General features: G+C 40.7%; 1 protein-coding gene across 1 annotated transcript in view; it reads left to right on the top strand.

The window, feature by feature from the left end:
* Positions 1-22,077, top strand: part of IQGAP2 (IQ motif containing GTPase activating protein 2) — a 286,526-nt gene that overhangs the window by 250,229 nt on the left and 14,220 nt on the right. Inside the window, exons 23-30 of the mRNA XM_027100794.1 lie at positions 40-203; positions 2,376-2,600; positions 3,825-3,965; positions 4,316-4,400; positions 5,042-5,274; positions 7,312-7,444; positions 12,924-13,026; positions 13,784-13,925. Of these exons, the coding sequence (XP_026956595.1) occupies positions 40-203; positions 2,376-2,600; positions 3,825-3,965; positions 4,316-4,400; positions 5,042-5,274; positions 7,312-7,444; positions 12,924-13,026; positions 13,784-13,925 (1,226 nt within the window). The remainder of the gene's footprint in view (positions 1-39; positions 204-2,375; positions 2,601-3,824; positions 3,966-4,315; positions 4,401-5,041; positions 5,275-7,311; positions 7,445-12,923; positions 13,027-13,783; positions 13,926-22,077) is intronic.

The raw sequence follows: 22,077 nt of genomic DNA, 5'->3' as shown, positions 1-22,077 counted from the left end.
TTTTGTGGGGGGGTGTTTCTTCTTCTCACTTTCCTTCAGACAAATCCTTTGTACCTCGCTAAGCTGATTTTCCAGATGCCACAGAACAAGTCAACTAAATTTATGGATACTGTTATTTTCACCCTATACAATTACGCTTCCAATCAACGGGAAGAATATCTACTCCTCAAGCTTTTCAAAACTGCTCTGGAGGAAGAAATAAAGTATGTATATAAGTATATATGTAAAAATACCAATACCTTTTGTTAGTGGTGGCTATCTCTGATTTACTAAAATAATTTTAAAGTTATTCTTATAAGTTATTTATACATATTAAAATTATCAAATTTCTTGAGAAATTGCCACATCATCATAGATATATTCAGGTACAGCTTTCTCCCAGCAGTGATATCTTTTCTAATGCTAAATTCACTCTTGATTTTGCAAGTGTACAAAGCTCTTTGAAAGTCAGTGAGGGCTTCCCTGGTGGCACAGTGGTTAAGAATCCCCCTGCCAGTGCAGGGGACACGGGTTCAAGCCCTGGTCCGGGATCCTGCATACCGTGGAGCAGCTACGCCTGTGCGCCACAACTGCTGAGCCTGCGCTCTAGAGCCCGCGAGCCACAACTACTAAAGCCCATGCACCTCGTGCTCTGCGACAAGAGAAGCCACCGCAATGAGAAGCCCGTGCACCGCAACGAAGAGTAGCCCCCGCTCACTGCAACTAGAGGAACCTCGCACGCAACAACGAAGACCCAATGCAGCCAAAAATAAATAAATAAAATAAATAAATTTATATTAAGAAAAAGTCAGTGAGAAAACCTAATTAAAATTATGTGAGTAGTAAAGCCATAAACAGATGAGGATAATGACCTCTGCTAAATAGTTTTTCCTTCTTACTGGAATTTAAGCTGCTGCTAATTTATTTTTTACTCAGTTAATGTAAAACATGTGTAGGCAGCTATAATGAATTGGGGGGGGAACCCATGAGAAATGCCCTTAGCCAACTAGATGGGTCTTAACTGTCTTCCTTACTTCTGGATCCCTTAAGCGATGCTAATCCTATAGGTCTCTGAAGCTATTAGCCAGGCACCTCTGCCCTCATGCTGTCTATAAGGCAGCATGAGAAATAGGATTCATGAGAAATAGCAATGCTATGCAGTAGAATAAGGTAAGTACTAAATGAATGATAAGCACAGTGTAACAGATCAGAAGGATGGAAAGAAAAGTGCCAATACAGTCAATCGATAAAGATTGTATGGAAGAGGAAGGAGTTGACCCCAAACCTTGAAGAATATCTACAGTTTTTATAAAAAGAAATGGAAAAGGGAAATAAGGCACTATGGTGCTAGAAACAGTATGGGCCAGGGGGCAAGAAAGAAAGTAGATTAGTCTAGCCAAGAGGTGACTTAATTAGTGACCACCAGGAAAGTAGGTTGGGCCAGATCATGGGAGACATTGAGTATAGGCCCAAGTGCTGAGGCTCTTTTTACTTTCTGGGAAGGTGTGCAAGGTTTTTGACGTGACCACATTGAGTTTTTAGAAGATTGATCTATCTGCTAGCCACATATGCACAGGATGAATTGGAGCTACATAGTTCAGGGAAATGGGGGGGGGGGCCGCGGGGGCATGCATAGGAAAAAGGCACAGATGAGATTTTCAACACTGAGTTTGAGTTTTAGGTGTAGAACATGTGGGTGAAATACTTCTAATATCCAGCAGAATACTGGAAATTCAAGGCTAACTCCCAGGAAAGAGACAGGGAGCATCCTTACTTGTATACCGTCACCCAGTATTATTATTAGTCTAGGTCCATTTTTAGTTCATTCCTGCCTTCTAGATTGGAATTAAAGCTGAGAAATTATTTTTAGACCCTTAAATTTCTTGAATAAGTCATCTTACAAATGATAGCTTCCTTTTTTTTAAAATAAAAATAATAAACAGGGGATTCTGAGACCCACTTTATTAATGGACACTCAGTCTTCCAATAGCCCTGATAAATTAGAATCAGGACATGCATTGTAGATCCTGCTCTACAGGCCCTGTTACCACTGCAGACCTTTAGCCAGATAGGTCAGGCATGTTGTCTAGTGATGGAGGCAGATAGAATGGTCATACTTAGAGAGAAAGCTTTGCCTTAACTTCCCACAAGTTTCAGACTCAGAGGTTGTATTACAAAAGACAGCATGTGGGCCATGTCCACCAAAAGTCTCCTTTGGCTCAGGTGTGCTCACCAAATAGAGACGGGAGATAGCTTCCTTTTAAATCACACCGTCTTTGATCTTCAATGGAGAAAAATACAACCCCCCAAAGCCCTTGCCCGCCAGAGAGAATATACACTGTTTAAAACTCTATGCATAGAGGCAAACCATTTTGTTTGGTCTGGGCCTTTTTTAGATCAAAGGTGGACCAGGTCCAGGACATAGTTACTGGGAACCCTACAGTCATCAAGATGGTTGTCAGCTTCAACAGAGGTGCCCGTGGACAGAACACACTGCGCCAGCTTCTGGCTCCGGTGGTGAAAGAGATCATCGATGACAAATCCCTGATCATCAACACAAGCCCCGTCGAGGTGTACAAGGCCTGGGTGAACCAACTAGAAACACAGACTGGAGAAGCCAGGTAGCAAAGCCTGGGCGATGGTGGTTTTCAGTTGTGTTTTATGATCATTTTTATGTGTATATTTATACATACTCTTAAGCTCTGTTAAAAGAACAAAATTCACTGTGCAAAGTCAGTTTTCAATCTAAGATGTTGTTACCTCCCTTAACGTACCCATGCAGGCCACATTCTTGGACTCCTACTCATCTTAGCGGTACATGGTATTTTCAGATTTCGGTACCAGTTGATTCCCAAAGCCACAATTTCCATAGTTCTCTCCCTTCGTTTTTCTTTGTTGTTTCTAAACCCAGGCCTAGACCTAGACATAGACCTCTTCACCTGATAATACCTACTTTTTTTTTTTTTTTTTACAATTACCAAGTGAGTAACTTGAACATGTAAGCCTCAACAAGCCGGGTGGCATTGGCTCATTCTAGGTAGTGGTCTGTTGATCCAGGCAATCCCAGCTTTTAATTTCCTGCAGAAGGATGCCATGTGAAATCATTAAGATATGCACAGAGAATTACATGGGTGGTTGTCACAGCACTGTTTGTAATCACAAAAGTTGGGGAAGGTCAAAATGTTAAGCTTTGGGGAATCTGTTAAATAAATGTTTATATAACATAATCGAGTAGTAAGTAACTATTTGGAATGGTGGTATAGAAATATATTTGTTGCCTGGGTAAACTGTTCATAACATAGTTCTTGGTTGTAGTTTGGTACAGTGACTCATTTTCTGTATCAAAACAAATATGCATGTATATACACACACGTAAGATCTATATGGGATCTATATAGACACGAACTGCATTACACCCATATACACACATGCATAGCAGAGGACCAGAAAGTTATACACTAAAATAAGGAAAAGTAGTTGTCTCTGGGGTCAGTATTGTTTTCTTGTTGGCTTATATGCAAATTTTTCTGTAAAGAACATACTGCTCTTTATAATTTAAAAGCGGGGGCGGGGAGAGAGAGAAAGTTAGCTGGGTCTACGTTACCTGGGTCTGCCTGTTATTTTGCCAGAAGAGCCCAGATGGACAGCCTGGAGTCACCCTGCTGTTCTGGTGGCAGAGGGTTCCATGTGGGTTCTCCCCTGCCCCAAGCAAACATTTTATCATTGGAGTTGGTGGGCAAACTCTACTTCACAATACAAAGCTTGATGGTAGAACCAATGTGGCAAGGATACACATGCTTGTACCTAAGCCCCCAGTTAATCGTAAGCCCTCGTTGTGGTTTCAGCAACCTGCCTTACGATGTGACCACAGAACAGGCTCTGACATACCCAGAAGTGAAAAACAAACTGGAGGCCTCCATCGAGAACCTGAGAAGGGTCACCGACAAAGTCCTGAGTTCTATCATTTCTTCCCTTGATCTACTGCCGTAAGTTGTATATGTAGGAGCTTTAACTTTCTTCGCTAGAATTTCTTGAAATACTGTGTAAAATAAACCCCTGTAGTGAAGATAGGAGTTTTCCTCATATTGCATTTACTAGTTTAAATTTTGCCAACATTTGCACTTTAAGTTCATAACTGTTCTCCAAAGACGGAACAGTACAGAACAGCGCTCCAGTACGATCATCCGTGACAGTCCTGTGATTCCGTTACCATCTCATTTTGTGTTGAATTTTTAGGAAAACTGCTTGGCTTTAGTTGACTGGAACAATTGCTGTGTGTTTCTTCCTCACTTAGCCTTTTTCCATTATTTTCTTTTGTCATCTGTTTTCCATGTAGTTATGGATTGAGGTATATAGCCAAAGTACTGAAGAGTTCGATCCGTGAGAAATTTCCCGATGCAACAGAAGATGAGCTATTAAAGGTAGATTTTCAAGGGTGATCTCACCATAGCTTCTCTTGGGGGTAGGGGCCAAAATTACCAACACACCATTTTGTAAAATTTTTCCCCTTGTATGACTTTTGTGTGTGTGTGTGTGGTACGCGGGCCTCTCACTGTTGTGGCCTCTCCTGTTGTGGAGCACAGGCTCCGGACCCACAGGCCCAGTGGCCATGGCTCACAGGCCTAGCCGCTCCACGGCATGTGGGATCTCCCCGGACCGGGGCACGAACCCGCGTCCCCTGCATCGGCAGGCGGACTCTCAACCACTGCGCCACCAGGGAAGCCCTGTATGACTTTTGATAATAAGCTACAAGTCTTCTATTCTAATGGCTCTCAAGATTATTGTTATGAGGTTAGTTGGGAGCTCTTATACATTATTGAGGCTTTTTATATTAGAGAATTTGGAGGGGGGGCAGTAGCATATTTTCACCAAAAATAATTTTGTTAACTATATTAATAATGTGTGATTATATTCACTACCTTTACTTAACTCCTTGTTAAGATTCAGATCAGAGAACGATTTGCTGTCTTGGGAAATGTCAGTTAATATTAACTTTTAAAAAACCCTCCAAACTCTTGAGTTTTCTCTCTCAAAAATAGTCTTTTCTTCTACATCACTCCAGATTGTTGGAAATCTCCTGTACTATCGGTACATGAACCCAGCCATCGTCGCCCCAGACGGCTTTGATATCATCGACATGACAGCCGGAGGTCAGATAAATTCCGACCAGAGGAGAAACTTGGGATCAGTGGCCAAGGTCCTTCAGCATGCAGCCTCCAACAAGCTCTTTGAAGGAGAAAATGAGCATCTCTCGTCTATGAACCATTATTTATCAGAGACGTATCAGGAGTTCAGGTGAGAGGTATCGTTACCTTTGGAGAAACTTGCAGGATGGTGGGCAAGAGGAATGTGTTTTCTGTGCCCAGAGCTGGGCTTGGGGGCAGGAACCTCAGGGCATGCATTTCTTGTACTGCTTGTTGCTGTGGGGAAAGAGGAGGGAGGCCGAGCAGGCGGGGTTACTTCTGTTTGGTGTTCCCCATCCCCCCACCACCCCCAGTGCCCCTGTTACATTGAGTCATCCCCACGTGCATGACTTCTGCTATTAACAAGAAGAAATATTTAATCTTCTTGGTACGCTATAGGCTTGTAGTACTTAGAATTAAAGAAATCAAAATAGCTAACTTCTGCTCTTCTGAACTTAAAAAGAGGGTATCATTTTGTCCATTCAGGAAAAACTTGCCTTGATCTGCATCAAACAATAGCAGGAAACTGAGTATTTGGTTTGGGATGGTTGGGAAAATCCAGCTTCTATGTTTGTTGAGGATTGTGTGTGAACATGTTCTATTCTGTTCTCAAACATCTCTCAGATATGCATGTAAGACTTAAGTCTATTGACTTTATAAGCTCTCCAAATTGTATCATTAATCATTCCACGGGGATACGGGAGGAGGACTGAATCTAGCAGGAAGGTTCACTCACCCTGAAGCTCTCAGAGGAAGCATGTTCATCTTGGCGTTCACTTTCTCTTTTCTGCCATTCAGCCAGTCGTACAAGTATGACATCTATGTGGCCTCTTTCACGCCTCACTTGGAAAATGATACCTTCCCATTCCTCAGTTTTCCTCTAGATTAGTGATTTATCTGTTGACAAAGGTAGTTCATGATCATTCCTCTCTTTCTGGAATTTGCGGCCTCTTGTGAGAAATGTTCCCCAAATCCTCTTACTATGGGAAGTCTGGATTTTCTCAAGCTGCTAATTTTAGGTCTCCTCGCTGACTAAAAAAGTAACATCCGTTTCTTGCAAATCCTTATCTGCTATTAGAACCTCTTTTTGCTTCCTTTTTTCTCAGATTATTCCTACCAAACATGTAAGTTTCCAACTCTTCTTCATTTAAAAGGAAATAAAACCAAAAGCCTCCCCTCATATCTTAAATTCATCTATCTTTTTTTTCTCTTCCACTCATATTAATCCTTTGTGTTCCTCAGCAACCATGAAAAGTTACAACCAAAAAAGTGCAGGAAGACCAGTTGTCACGTGGGAGCATAGCTGTCTGCCATTTACCCTGCCCCGGCCTTGGGGTGGGAAGGCACAGGTCTTTCTGGTGTGCAAGCCTTGGGTGCCCTTAGGAGATACACCAAGGATAATTTCAGGCATATGAAACATTTGCAAATTTATAGAATAAAATATCTACTCTACCTGTGCAAAGAGTCCCTCCTAAACCATGATCGCAGCACACCTGGCTTTTCTCCATCTCTCTGTTGAAATTTGCTGTAGCTTAAAATAGCAGAGTTTTTAGAGTCTGAGCACTGGTGGAAAGGGAGCTTTGTATGTATCTGTGTGTCTGGTCTTAACAGCCTTTCCAGCCAGCAACTGTTGTCTGGATCAACTAAGAGAAGAGTAGGCTTAACTTGAATTTTTGTCCAATTGGTAACAGAAACTCTGAAAGGGTGTTGAAATCCCCAGGAGTTTGTGCCAATTAAAGTAGCAAATTTGACTAATTGCTTTATGGATTGTTTTCTCTACAAAGACTTGATTCTTAGATCAGGGAACATCAGTACTGACATTTTTGTGTAGATTTCGGGGGCATTTTTAAAATCGTATTTTTTAAATGACCTGCCCATAGTTTGATTACCTTGGGTCGGTCACAGGGCCTGAGGCCCAAAATGCTCTGTCTGTTCCTTTCTGAGGACCTGGGTCCAACATCCCGAAACATGGACTCGGCTTCGAGGTCCAGAGCCAGCCTTGGAAGGTGCTGGAACAGGTCCCTCGAGGTGTACAGTAGAAAACAAAGCACAGGCCATCACTGAAGATTTCCTCACCATTTTGATAAAGCCATTTTATTCACAAATTTGACTCTGTCTTAAGACTTCTGTTTTTTTTTTCATTTTTTAGGAAATATTTCAAAGAAGCATGTAATGTCCCTGAACCAGAAGAAAAGTTTAATATGGATAAATACACAGATGTGGTGACAGTCAGCAAACCAGTCATTTATATTTCAATTGAAGAAATCATCAGCACACATTCAGTAAGAGAGGTTGGAGGAGGGTCTTAGCAATGGACACGGGGTTCAAACGTCTGCTCTTGAAAATGTTTAGTTTCTACAGGGTGTTATTGTAAGCATGTGCTCCTACTTACGTTCTCAACCTAAAAAATACTTGAATTATTTATTCCCTGACCCTTATGCATGGACTAATCTCCTTTTCCCAAACAGGAGAAGTTTACTTTTGACATGATACATGTATTCCCTGACTCTTGTGCCTTAGGAAAACTCCTTCTCTCAAGCAAGGAAAGTTTATTTCTTCCGTGATCCAGTTACAGTCAGGTGGTGAATGTGCAGTTTAAGCCCCGAGCCCGGGCAGCCCTGGTATTTTCTCCACCCACCAGGGCCACACTGCCTGGACCCCAGAGTCGGTCTCTCCCCCTTTCAAGAATTCTCTTCGCATTTCCAGTAATTTTCTAGGAAAAGGAGAATGCTTCCTCTCTTCTAATGTTTGGCCATAAAGAGGGAGGGGATAAACAGGCGTATCCAGGTTGGGGAAAAGAAGACATACACCCCACACCCCAGCAATAGCCGCCTACAAAGAATCGCTTCTGTTGTTCTGGAAAAACCCATTTTTTAGAACCAGGCACCGTCAGTCTGCTGTGTCAGAATGTCTCCCTCTGGTTCACGTGCAGACATCACCACCATCAACCATTAGCCTGTATTAGGTGCATTTTGAGGGCAGAGCAGTTTTCTCGGCATGGTGACGGTCTTTGTTTGCTTAAGACCAGAGCCTATTTCCTGAACCAGCTAGGTTCTTAAAGCATAACCTTTTCAAGAACAGTTCTGGACATGACTACTCCAAGCTAAGTCCTGAGGACATGCGAGAAATCCGCCCAAGACCTCCAGAATCAGAACCTGCATTCTCCCAAGATCCCAGGTGACTCAGATACACACTGAAGCTCAAGAAGCCCTGGTGAAGGATGCACCCAGCTTCAACTGATACACACAACTGGTGGAAAGCACGACAAATACACACCTCTTAAAGGGCCAGCCCCTCCCCCACCAAACCAGATATACTAACAAGTAGCAAAATTGGCTGCTCAAAATTTCAGTCTTCATTATTAAACTCTTCTAAGTAACTAAACCTTAAATATGGGCTGGAAAGAAAGATTGGATCTACTTTTGATTTCCCTCTTTCAGGGTTGGGACAGGGAACCTCCTTGACATTTGCAACAAGCTCTCCTTCAGTGTTTTGAGTGACCCTAAACAAAAGCAGATCTGAATGACCAGCTGAGGGAGTGAGTGGGCTGATTAAATAAAGAGGCTATACTTGTTTTCCCTATATATAAACACCCCAAATCACCAAGCAAACGCATCCAGTATATGCAGCAGTTGCAAAAATAATTTTCTAACGAACAAGTAGACTCATTCATATTTGAGCCACGACCCATTTATCTATTTGTTATGGCAAATGTTTCATCTCAAAAAGATGTCCACACATTGGCTGCACATGTGCTGAGGGCAATAGCCACATGCAGGAAAAGTGAGAGATTCTTTCCCAAGGAGAACTGAGAGACAATGTTACTGTATTAATTTAGACTGTTACTCTTCAAGGAGAAATAGTCTGTTCCTTTCGTCAACAAGAGTTGAAAACAGAATCCAATCCTGGGAAACATAACTCGTAACCAGTTTGGAATTCCATCATGTGTGATGTTGGAAGCAGATGTAATAACGTGGGAGAAGTGTAATTGCAGGGAAAGACTGTCCTTGTTTACTGTCTGTCTCAAGTCCTCACTGCAAGTCCACATGCAGACACAAGCACGGCAGTAGCATGACTTGCCACGCCTGTGTCCACATACTTGTCCCTTGTTCTCTAAGGAACATGTAGAACATTAGCTCTTTAAGGAGACATTTTCAGGAAATATTGATGTTCTGTCATTATCAGAATAAAGAGTAGAAGCTGGCTGCCTAAATCATCCCTTCCAGAGACAGCAGCCCATCAGCTGTCCTATCTCTTCAGAGAACTAGAACATAAATGTATCCATCTTGCTTATTTTGTTCTTATCTCTGACTTACCTTACCCCAAAATATCCTGTGTACTACTTCCAGATTTCACCGTGTCTTTCTGTCATCTGTGTTACTTATATAACATCTTGCTTTAAATCTAACCATAGTAGAAAAACTAGCATGTCTTACAGTGGACAGAACTTTAAAAGTAGTTGAATATAGTTGCTTCCTTGAAGCTATGCATCTGAGGCCCCCTCTCCCTTTCTTAAAAACCCAATTTGTAAGTATCAGGGAATGTTAGGGAAAATTCAGCATTAAACAGATAACTCTCTCCTTCACTAATCTTAAAGATTAAAAGTGAATGGAAAAGGAAGTAATCAAGGCAGTGTTGTACCGGCATAAGGATAGACATAGCAGTCAATGAGATAGAACTGAGAGTCTAGAAATCTTCAAACCTGTGGTCAGTTTGTTTTTGACAAGGGACTAAAACAGTTCAGTGGGCAAAGAATAGTCTTTTCAACAAATGGTTCTGGGACAACTGGAAATCCACATGCCAAGAATGAAGTTGGACCCTTTCCTTCCACCCTATACAAAAATGAACTCGAAATGGATCAGAGACCTAAATATAAGAGCTAAAATTACAAAACTCTTAGAAGAAAACATAGGAGTAAATCTTTGTGACCTTGGCAATGGTTTCTTAGATATGACACCAAATGTACAAGCCACAAAAGGAAAAGAAACCAAAACAAAAAAACAGATAAATTGGACCTCCTCAAAATTGGAAACTTTTGTGCTGTAAACATTGCCATCAAGAAAAGACAACCAAGGGAATGAGAGAAAATAATTGCAGATAATGTATCTGTTAAAGGACTTGGATCCAGAATACATAAAGAACACCCACAACTCCATGGTGAGATAAATAATCTGATTTAAAAATGGACAACTGTACATCAAATGACACAATGAACACAGTGAAAAGGCAACCTACAGAATGGAAGAAATATTTGCAAATCACATACTGTATCTGATAAAGGGTTAATATCCAGAATATGTAAAGAATTCTCACAATCTGACAACAACAAAAAACAGCCCAATTTTAAAATGAGCTACAGACCTGAATAGACATTTCTCCAAAGAAGATATAGAAATGGCTGGCAAGCACATGAAAAGATGCTCAACATCACTAATGACTAGGGAAATCCAAATCAAAACCACAATGATTTTGCCTCATTGTATAATAGAGACAGCCTATAAATCTATCATTTGTTTTGGAAAAATAAAAAAATAAAAACATGAGATACCACCTTACACCCATTATGGCGGCTACTATAAAAACAAAAACAGGGCTTCCCTGGTGGCGCAGTGGTTGAGAGTCCACCTGCCGATGCAGGGGACACGGGTTCGTGCCCCGGTCCGGGAAGGTCCCACATGCCGCGGAGCGGCTGGGCCTGTGAGCCATGGCTGCTGAGCCTGCGCATCCGGAGCCTGTGCTCCGCAATGGGAGAGGCCACAACAGTGAGAGGCCCGCGTACCAAAAAAAAAATGGTTAAGATGGTAGATTTTATGTTGTGTATTTTACTACAGTTAAAAATAAAAACATAAAATTTTTAAATGGGCAAGCGATCTGAATAGAGATTTCTCCAAGGAAAATATACAATAGCCAACAAGCACATGAAAAGATGCTCATCATTATTGGTCATCAGGGAATGCACATCAAAACCAAAATGCGATAACTTCATGCCCACTAGGATAGCTAGAATTAAAAGGTCAGGTAATAATAAGTGTTGGCAAGGATGTACAATGACTGAAACTCTCATATACTGCTGGTGGAGATGCAAAATGGTGCAGCCACTTAGGAAATCAGTTTGGCAATTCCTAAATGTTAAACAGAGTTACTATGTGATGAAGCAATTCCTAGGTATGGGCTCAAGAAAAATGAAAACATGTGCACACAAAAACTGGTCCATGAATGTTCACAGCAGCATATTCATAATGGCCAAAAACTGGAAACAAATGTCCATCAAAAGATGAATGAAGGAAGTGCGATATATCCATATAATGGAAAAATTTTTCAGGGATAAAGAGGAACAAATGCATGCTACAACCTGGATGAACCTTGAAACCATCATGCTCAGTGAGAGAAACCAGTCACAAAAGGACACACATTGTATGAGTCCACTCATGTGAAGCAACTGGAACAGCTATATCTATAGAGACAGAAAGTACATTAATGGCTTCCAGGAGGAAGGGGTAATACTGGGGAGTGACAGCTAATGGGTACACAGTTTCTTTTAAGGTGATGAAAATATTCTGAAATTAGATAGTGGTGATGGTTACACAAGTCTTTGCATATACTAAAAACCATCGTTATCATAGGTTTTAAATGCGTGGATGTGATGGTGTGTTAATTGTATCTCAATAAAGCTGTTGAGAGAAAAGAGATTAAAAATGAAAAAGACTAATTTTATTATATGATTCAGTGTTTTGTAAGTTAGCTACTCAAAACAACTAAAATTAGATTTCCCATCACCAGGGATACCAGTCCCACACTTTGGAAACATTGTTTTAATTTAACTCTAAATGAAAACAAGAGCAGCTGTGTTTTCATAGCTGTGCCCCCAGAGTTACTATGTTTCCTCTAAGACCTGGCAAACACCCAGCAGTGTTCCCCTTAATCCATTTTTGGAATTCTGAAAGGAAGAACCAGCTGGTACATCTAGGTCTCAGGCCAAGGAATCATATGGGCATTTCTGCTATCCATACCCATGAAAGATCTTCAATGCCAGACACTGAAATAGCTAATAGTGGTAATTTGAAAAAATATATAGTGTTTGATTACCGAATAATTTTTCTCTGAAGAGTTATGGAAATGCCCTTACAGTTTGCTACCGTATTAGCCAAGAGACTTGTGTGTTGTTTTAGACTCTTTCCCCAACTTTGACTTTTTTTTCCCTCTTTTTTATTGATGTGTCGTTGATTTACAATGCTGTGTTAGTTTCAGGTGTATAGAAAAGTGATTCAGACTACTATGTATGTAGCCTTTCAGATTCTTTTCCCTTATAGGTTATTACAAAATATTGAGCATAGTTCCCTGTGCTGTACAGTAGGTCCTTGTTGGTTATCTATTTTATATATAGTAGTGTGTATATGTTAATCCAAAACTCCTAATTTATCCCTCAACTTTGACTTTTGTATAAACATGGAGGGAACACAGGGTTTAGGTGGAAGAAGGCTGCCTCTTGGCAGATCTTGCAAGATCTTGCTGAAAGAGTGTTTATGAACACCTTTCACAAAACTACAGTTTCTCGATGAAGAGTGGGCACTTGCCTCTAAGATAAAATGCAAGCTGTGTCTCTCTGTGGTCTCTAATTTTAATATATGTCAGACCTGTATTTAAGGTTCAAACAATATCAGAAAAAAGTTATTATGAAAAACTGGGAAGGGAACTATGTAAATATGGTAGCCATTAAGAACTGACTTTTATTTTTGTATGTGTGTTGCTTTCTATATAAAGCTCCTGTTGGAACACCAGGATGCGATTGCCCCTGAAAAAAATGACTTACTGAATGAACTTTTGGAATTGCTGGGAGAGGTACCTAATGTGGAATCTTTCCTTGGTAAGGGCTTCTTCCCTCTGGTTTGTATTTGATTGGTTGGTTGGATGGTTGGTTGGTTTTCCTATCCTAGATCAAAAAATCTTTTTAATTTAATACTTGTTTATTTAAAGGATAACTACACTAGCCCCTTCCTACATGAAGGATTCTGTAATTCTTAGTGTGCTAGATTATCAAACAATTTGATACTCTTGAAGCTCTAGATACATCAAAAACGATTTGTCAACCATAAAGAAAGAAGGAGAGCGAAATTTATTAGACGTTCCTTGCTATGTTCTCCAATGATGTCTTTTATTAGCAGTTCTCTCTTTTAGTAATCTTTTTCAAATTTCGAATATTGATGTCCTATGCTATTTTAATGTTTAATTCCGAGATTTTTTAAAGTGTATTGGAATGTGTTTTCTTTTTTTTTTTTTTTTTTTTTTTTTTGTGGTACACGAGCCTCTCACTGCCGTGGCCTCTCCCGTTGCGGAGCACAGGCTCTGGACGCGCAGGCTCAGCGGCCATGGCTCACGGGCCCAGCCGCTCCACGGCATGTGGGATCTTCACGAACCGGGGCACGAACCCGTGAACCCTGCATCGGCAGGCGGACTCTCAACCACTGAGCCACCAGGGAAGCCCTGGAATGTGTTTTCTTCTGAGGACCATGATCTCCTGTTCAACTACCGAGCCCATGTTTCCTACAGAACCTTTATCTTACATTGTTGATGCCACTGTCACAATCAGTGAATTGGAAAAATAACAATATTTTATTCTACAGGGGAAGGAGCTGTTGACCCCAGTGACCCTGACAAGGTAAACACACTAAGTCAACTTGCAAAGACTGAGATTTCCCTTTTCCTGACCAGCAAGTACGACATAGGGGATGGTGAAGCTATAGATGGCCAAAGCCTCATGATCAAGTAAGTTTGGAGCTTAAAGAGCACATGTCTCCAATTATGCATCTTAAACCATGCAAATTCAAATAAGGCTAATTCCTCAAATAATCCATTTTAAAATATCTAAATATTGAAATACATTATGTTTATCCATCAAACATCTAACTAAGGAATAGTAGACTCTTTGTAATTTAAGAGGGAACTAAATATCATGATACTTTCTTAAAGCCTATCTTGTGTTTTAGTTTTCCTTGTAGTAATTTGATTCCTTTCCTTTAAGAAATGATTAACTCAGCTGGTGAAAGGCCTCACGTAGCTGAAAGGAAATATCTGTTTCAGTGGTCAAAAGAACAGTCAAGGAAATACCTTGAACCTAATTAATTTTCTGGTATAAAATGTTAACGTAAAAGGCACACACGATAAGACATAATGCTGTTATCTGATTTATTAGACACCTTGCCTATTAAACTAAGCCTGGATATCTTGACCAACTTTGACTTTATTTATACCCAGTTTCTTGTTCTCAAAGATTTCAAGCGAAGCTTTCACACTTTTAATTAATACTGTACTTTTTCAGTCAAGGCCTCATGGACATTCCACATCAGTCCTGTATATACAGGGTAAGAAAAAATGATCCATCACCATAAATCGAGATGCCTTAAACCAAAGCCAGGTGCTCACCAAACAATACAGTTTTTAAGAACTAATATAACCAAAAGGATTCGCATTAGCACATTAGAACAGTTGTACGTTGGGGTGAGGTGGAGAATGGAAATGGGAAATGGGGAGAAAAGGAAATAAATAAGTATTTAAATAATACTTCACACATGACTTCCAAGGCACAGGCCCTGAATTCTGAGGTTGTTTTAATTTGCTACAGGACCTTTCTGTTCTGCCACTGACAGGCTTTGGACAGTACTCATTTCTAGTTGATTTTTTCCAGATATTCAATCCCATGAAAATGGCAAAAAAAAAAAACAAAAAAAAACTTAGTGTGCTATGTTGGAATATGTACATAGGTGCTTCTTCTACTAAGCTTGTTTATTTTGTGCTCCGATTCTCTCTAAGGATCTGTTTGTTCACGTAGCCGAATACTTGAGTATCTACTCTGTGTCCATGGCACTGGGCTTGAGGCTGAGGACACAGCGGTGAGCAAGCCATTAAGGGTCCCTGCCTTCCGGGGGTGTGCAATCTGTTGGAGAGCACAGCTCACTTGAGGGACGCAGGACTCCTACACAAACTTGGCCTCATAAGAGTTGAGGGCAGTTCCTTTAAACTACTGATGATGAAGTCAGATTGCACTTGCAGAGACAGCTCAGAACAGGGCAACAGAAAAAAGGGGGAAAACTGTGGAAGCTACTCCCTGGGTTCCTCTGAGCATGTGCCAATTACAAAGGTAACTGGAAATACAGATCCTGTGGTTCCACCATGCAAATTAAATTAGGCCAGTAATCCTGTGATCTCATAAGCTTTGTCCTTTAGAAGTAACAGGAAGAAATTTTTTCATAATTAATTTTGTCTGTTACTTGAGTACCATTTTCTAAATGCAGTCAACTCAAATGTCTGCATTAATGAATGGAGATCATGATTTGGGTAGTCTAAAATATCAAATAGTCTGAACATCGTGTATATTTACACTTATTTCTGAATCTGAGTCCCCATGGTTCTGTGAATTTTTGGAGTGCACATTTCAAAAGCAAAGCCATGAAAGTCAGGTGTGTGGGGCAGCAGTGCAGCTTAGCCAGGAAGGCCTGGTGCATTGTCCTACTTGCCTCAGCCCTTGTGTGGCTCCCTCCCCACTGTATGCTAGAAAAAAGTACTGTCTACTTCTTCAATCACCATTCCAAGTAGAGCCAGCCAGTGGTTTTATTTATTTACTTACTTACTCTTGTATTTTGTAGTAAAATACACACAACATAAAATTTACCAATCTAACCTTTTAAAGTATACAGTTCAGTGGCACTTAGTACGTCCAGAATGTTGTGCAAGCATCACAACTGTCTAGTTCCAGAACACTGTTATCACCCCAAAAGTAACCCTGTATCCATTAAGCAGTCATTTCCCCAATGACCCTGGGGCATCTTTTCTGCTTTCTGTCTCTATGAACTTGCCTATTCTGGAAGTATCATATAATGGAATCATACAATATGTGGCCTTTTGTGTCTGGCTTCTCTTATTCAGCATATTTTTGGCTGAATAACATTCCATTGTATGGACATACCACATTTATCTTGGACATTTGGGTTGTTGCTACCTTTTGGCTATAGTGAATAGTACTACTGTAAACATTTATATACATCTTTTTACTTGAATACTGTTTTCAGTTCTTTTGGGTATACACCTAGGAGTGGAATTGCTGGGTCATATGGTAATTCTGTTTTGAGGAACTGCCAGACCTTTTTTCCACAGTGGCTACACCATTTTATATTCCTACCAACAAAGTATGAGAGTTTCAATGTTTCCATAATTCACCAAAATTTATTTTCTGTTTTGTTTATTTTGTTGTTATAGCCATCCTAGTGGGTATGAAGTAGTATCTCATTGTGGTTTTGATTTGCATTTCCCTAATGATTAATAATGTTTCTCTAATGATTAATAATTAATAATGTTTCCATGTGCTTGTCAGCCTATCTTCTTTGTAGAAATGTCTATTCAAGTCTTTTGCCCATTCTTTATTTGGATTGTTTGTCTTTTTGTTGCAGAGTTGTAAGAGTTCTTTATATGTTCTGGATGGTAAACCCCTATCAGATATATGATTTGCAAATATTTTCACCCCTTCTATGGGTTGTCTTTTTATTATTGAAGTATAGTTGATTTACAGTGTTATGTTAATTACTGCTGTACAGCAAAGTAATTCAGTTATATATATACATTCTTCTTTTTAATGTATTTTTTCCATTACGGTTTGTCATAGGCTATTGAATATAGTTCTTTATGCTATACAGTAGGACCTTGTTGTTTATCCATTCTATATATTAAAGCTTATATCTGCTCCCAACCTCCCACTCCATCCCTCCCCCAGCCCCACCACCACCCCACTCCGGCCACCACCAGTCTGTTCTCTATGTCTGTGATTCTGTTTCTGTTTCATAGATAGGTTCATTTGTGTCATGTTTTAGATTCCAAATATAAGTGATATCATATGGTATTTGTCTTTCTCTTTCTGACTTATGTCACTTAGTATAATAATCTCTAGTTGTATCCATGTTGCTGCAAATGGCATTATTTCAGGGCTGTCTTTTTATTCTCTTGGTAATATCCTTTTCTGTAGAAAAGTTTTTTAACTTAATGAAATGCAGTTTATCTATTTTTTGTTGTTGTTTCTTGTGCTTTTGGTGTCATAAGAATTCATTGCTCAATCCAAGATCATGAGGATTTACTCCTGTGTTTTTTGCTAAAGTGTTCTATAGTTTCAGCTTTTATATTTAGGTCTGTGATCCCTTTTGAGCTACTTTTTGTGTATGGTGGAAGGTCGGGGTCCAACGTTATTCTTTTGCATGTGGATGCCCAGTTTTCCACAACAATTTCTTAAAGAGACTATTCTTTCTCCATTAGGTGGTCTAGACATTCTTGTCAAAAGCCAATCTACCATACATATATGGTTTTCTAGACTCTAAATTCTATTCCATTGATCTATATACCTGTCCTTATGCTAGTACCACACTGCATTTATCACTGTAGCTTTGTAGTAAGTTTTGAAATTGGGAAGTATGAGTCTTCCAAGTTGTTCTTTTTCAAGATTCTTTTGGCTACTTGGGGTTCCTTGCAATTCCATGTGAACTGTAGGATCAACTTTTCCATTTATATAAAAAAGGCTATTGGGCCAATGTTTTAATAGATTCAATAATTTACTGCTTTCATAGGCCTCTGGGGTCTAGAAAGCCTTCCTCTGGGCATGCTTCAAGATCCTGCTGCTAGCAGAGCCCTTCACTAAGCAGCCCAGTGGATCATCGTGGATAACAACTTGAAATGAAGACTGACCAAGTAGCCTTCCCCAAAAGTGGAATTTGGGTATTGCCCAAAACAGTCAGTAGAGTTCGCTCCATGATGTTAGGCTAGCCTTACTTCCAAATACATTATACCTTAAGTATATATTTCAAAATCTTGATACTAACAGGTAATTATAAAATGTGTCATTGACAAGGAGCTTGGAGACCACCTAGTCTGAGTCTTTATCTCTGAGGTGAGGAAATTAAATTCTAAAATTATGGGAAGCAAGTAGATGGGCACTGACATGCTTTAAATTCATAGGCCATTGATGTTCCATTGATAGACGCTTGGAAATACTGATTCGAAAACTCTTATGGGGATGACTTTCTTCCAAGCAATAAACCAAATTCCTAACTCAAACATAAAATATAGTTCTTGAGACTCTTCATTAGAGAACCAAATTTAACTGAAATCAGACAGTGCCTTTCAGAAGTTACTAAGAAGTAGACAGTCATGGAATGCAGAGCTGTTGGGGATAAAAATAACTGGCTTTTCTCTATCAAAAAACTATTTTGCCTCCTTGTTAAATAGGTTGTGTTTTTAACTTTCAAAATGCCCCCCTTATTATTAATTACAAAATCACTAGCTTTGCAGTGATGAGTAATTCATCTTCATGAGGGTCCCTGAATAAGGCACTGTTAATCCTTATGCTTGTAAATTTAATTCCATGCTAGTTTCATAATTCTTAATAATTAGATGAGGATGAAGATGATAATAATACCAAACACCTGTGTAGTACTTACCATGTACCAGGGACTGTCCTATGGATATGGGTATAGATAATAACAGATAACAACATGTATAACATAACAACATCCATGAGTCATGTAATACTCTCAGCAACTCCAAGAGGTAGAGGTTATTACCTGGGTTTTATGTAAGAGAAAACTAGGCACAGAACAGAAAAAAAACCCTTTCCTGGTAGTATAGCTAGTAAGTGGGGCATAGGTTCAAATCCAGACAGTCTTAAATCTTTCTGGGCCTACACTCTTTTTTTTTTTTTTTTTTTAAATTTATTTTTTGTGGGGGAGTGGGTAAAGTACATTTATTTTCTTCTATAGGTGTTTCTTTTTCAAAAAAAAACAAGGAAAAGGAGAAAAAGCTCCAGCACCCAATGTCCACTGGGCTTTAGTCCTTGGGGAAGGAGGTGCCCCACGTACCTGGCCCCTAGGCTGACCCCGCCCAGGGCGTTGGAGAGCCGCAGCTTCAACAGGGTGAAACTGGAGAAGGAGTTCTGAGCCTGGATCTCTCTCTCCTGGGTCAGCGCCAAAAGGAAACCTTCCCTCGGCAGCTCCCAGCTCTTCCACACAGAGCCACACACGGGATGGGAAGTGGGCCTACACTCTTGATCACAAGGTTTTACAACTTGAGGGCAAGGTCACTGTCCTTTGCACTCTTAGGGATCATAGAATAAATAATAAGAATGATAGCAGAGCAGTTATTGTATACCTGATGCTGGGGCATTGCTTCCCAGGCCACAGAGAAGGAATGGCATAGAGTAAGGGACATGAAGGCACATGGTGGAATAGGAAGAAACATTCTATTTCTGTTTCCCTTCCATATCTTTATGGAATAGGGAGCCTCGGTTTGGGCTATTGCCATTTTGCTAATACTACCAAGCATGGTGATATTAAAAGGACAAACGAACAAAAGAGCCTGGTTGAGGAGTCCTAGGGAGACCTGGGATTACAGCCCCAATCTCACACATTAGCCGTTGGACTCAGCAAATCACTTCCCCATTTGTTTCCTCATCCATCAAATGGAGAAGAGGGGAGATGATGGGAAAGGGGGGACTCTGGTGAGTAAATGAAGTCACACAGTGACACCTTATAAATTATAAAGAACTGTACAATGGAAAATCTCTCTCGGGCTTCCTTGATGGTGCAGTGGTTAAGAATCTGCCTGCCAATGCAGGGGACACGGGTTCGAGCCCTGGTCCAGGAAGATCCCACATGCTGTGGAGCACCTAGGCCCGTGTGCCACAACTACTGAGCCTGTGCTCTAGAGCCCGCAAGCCGCAACTACTGAAGCCTGCGAGCCACAACTACTGAAGCCCACATGCCTAGAGCCTGTGCTCTGCAACAAGAGAAGCCACTGCAATGAGAAGCCCATGCGCCACAAAGAAGAGTAGCCCCCGCTTGCCGCAACTAGAGAAAGCCCGCGCGCAGCAACAAAGACCCAGTGCAGCTAAAAATAATAAACTAAAAAAAAAAGAAAAGAAAATCTATCTCATTATAACTTATGATTCAACTTATAGTATGTGATCCTTTTGGCCTTTATTAAGCTTGCTTTTCTATGAAAGTATGTGTGTAGGTAGAAGGCATTATAGATGGCTTTTATTCATACTTAGCTGCCTGAGTGCTTTAGTTGTCATCTCTTAAGAATTTTTTTCCTATCACATAATTCAGTTTAGGCATCCATCATCCCAGTTGCAAGATTTTCTTGCTTGTAGTCCAAGCTGGCAGTAAATGAGCAGTAAATGGCTAAGGAGATATTCAAGGTCTGGTGATAAAAATGTATAATCATGTTATTAGAATTTTAAACAATTGGAATTTTTTTTTTTTTTTGCGGTATGCGAGCCTCTCACTGTTGTGGCCTCTCCCGCTGTGGAGCACAGGCTCTGGACGCGCAGGCTCAGCGGCCATGGCTCACGGGCCCAGCCGCTCCGCGGCATGTGGGGTCTTCCCAGACCGGGGCACGAACCTGTGTCCCCTGCATCGGCAGGTGGACTCTCAACCACTGCGCCACCAGGGAAGCCCTGGAAGTATTTTTTAGCTTCCACAAACACCAATTCCTTTTCAACCTTGGGCACACCGTAAGGCAGATGGCAGAGAGGGAAGCTCAGGAATGGTCCTGGTCAGAATGTGATAACAGACACCCTTTGAGTGCAATGGCCAAAGCTGAGGGACCACACCAGTTTACAGGCACCAGGCGGTCTCATTCATTGACCATGGGATTTGAGCAGAGCTGTGATGAAGAAACTCCCTGATGTATTTCTTTTTTTCTTAACTTTCCTAATTCAGGGAGGGTGGCAGAGTTTGACCAGCCTGTCTTACCTATTATATGAACAGCCATGGGGCCAAAGCTTGAACCAGTTGATTTATGCTGGTCAGACCATATCTAGAATATTGTGTTTGCATTGAGTTGGGGAGGGGAGATGTCTTAAAGTCATTGGCAAACTGAAATGTGAGCAGGACTGGAAACTCTCTTTAACTCCTATCGTGAAGAGGTTTCAGGAACTGAGGGGTTTCCCTTGGAAAACAGAGAAGGGGGGACATAGACACAATTCTGGCACTCTCTGCAGGTTAATGAGGGGCTGATGAGGAGGAAGGGGAAATCAACTTGTTTCCTGCCACTCTAGAAAATAGGATGTGACCTTCTATAACGATTGAACCTCTTAGGTCTTAGCTGACTCATTTGTAAAATCAGGGATTGGACTGTTGCCCAAGGTCCCCCTCGGTGCTGATGTCCTGTGACTCACTGGGTCCAGTGAGTGGACCGTACTGGAAGGCAGGCCTCTCAGAGTGGGCTTCCCATTTAAGAATGGGCTGTTCCAGTGCTGTGCTCGCCAACAGAGATTTCATGTCAGCCACACAGTTACTTTTAAATTTTCTAGAAGCCACATTTTTAAAAGAAACAGGTGAAATTAATTCTAATATATTTATTTACCCCAATATATCCAAAATGTTGTCATTTCAATATGGAATCAGTGTAAAAAAATTGTTAATGATACATGGTACATTCCTTTTTTCATACTGAGCCTTCCAGATCTGGTGTGTGTTTTGCCCTTAATGCTTATCTCAGTTTGGACCAGCCATGTCTCAAGTGCCCACTGGCCACCTGCTGACCAGTGTGGATGTCATCTTGGGCAGCACAGCTTTAGTGACCATGTGAGTGCTGACCACATGTCAGACCCTAGAGAGAGGCTTTACGTGCATCTGTCATTCAGTCCTGAGAGATTCCCATTACATAAATGAAAAAAAAAAAACCCACCATAGGGACTTTATAATTTGCACAAGTCCACACACCTTCTAAGCAACAGGAACCCTGATTCAACCTTAGATCTGTCTGACTCAGTGTTCTTAACCATTAGGCATACCATAGGGTGAGGTACTGAACTCCCTGTCATGAAACTGGATGGTTATTTACGTGTAAGATGTCTGGGGTAGAACTTTGGCAGTGGTTC

Source organism: Aethalodelphis obliquidens, unplaced genomic scaffold, assembly GCF_003676395.1.
Source record: "Aethalodelphis obliquidens isolate GAN/ISIS:26980383/991018 unplaced genomic scaffold, ASM367639v1 scaffold4, whole genome shotgun sequence".
Taxonomy (NCBI): Eukaryota; Metazoa; Chordata; class Mammalia; order Artiodactyla; family Delphinidae; genus Aethalodelphis; species Aethalodelphis obliquidens.
Note: the sequence above shows the minus strand (reverse complement) of the source record. Positions and strands in the feature narration are given on the sequence as shown.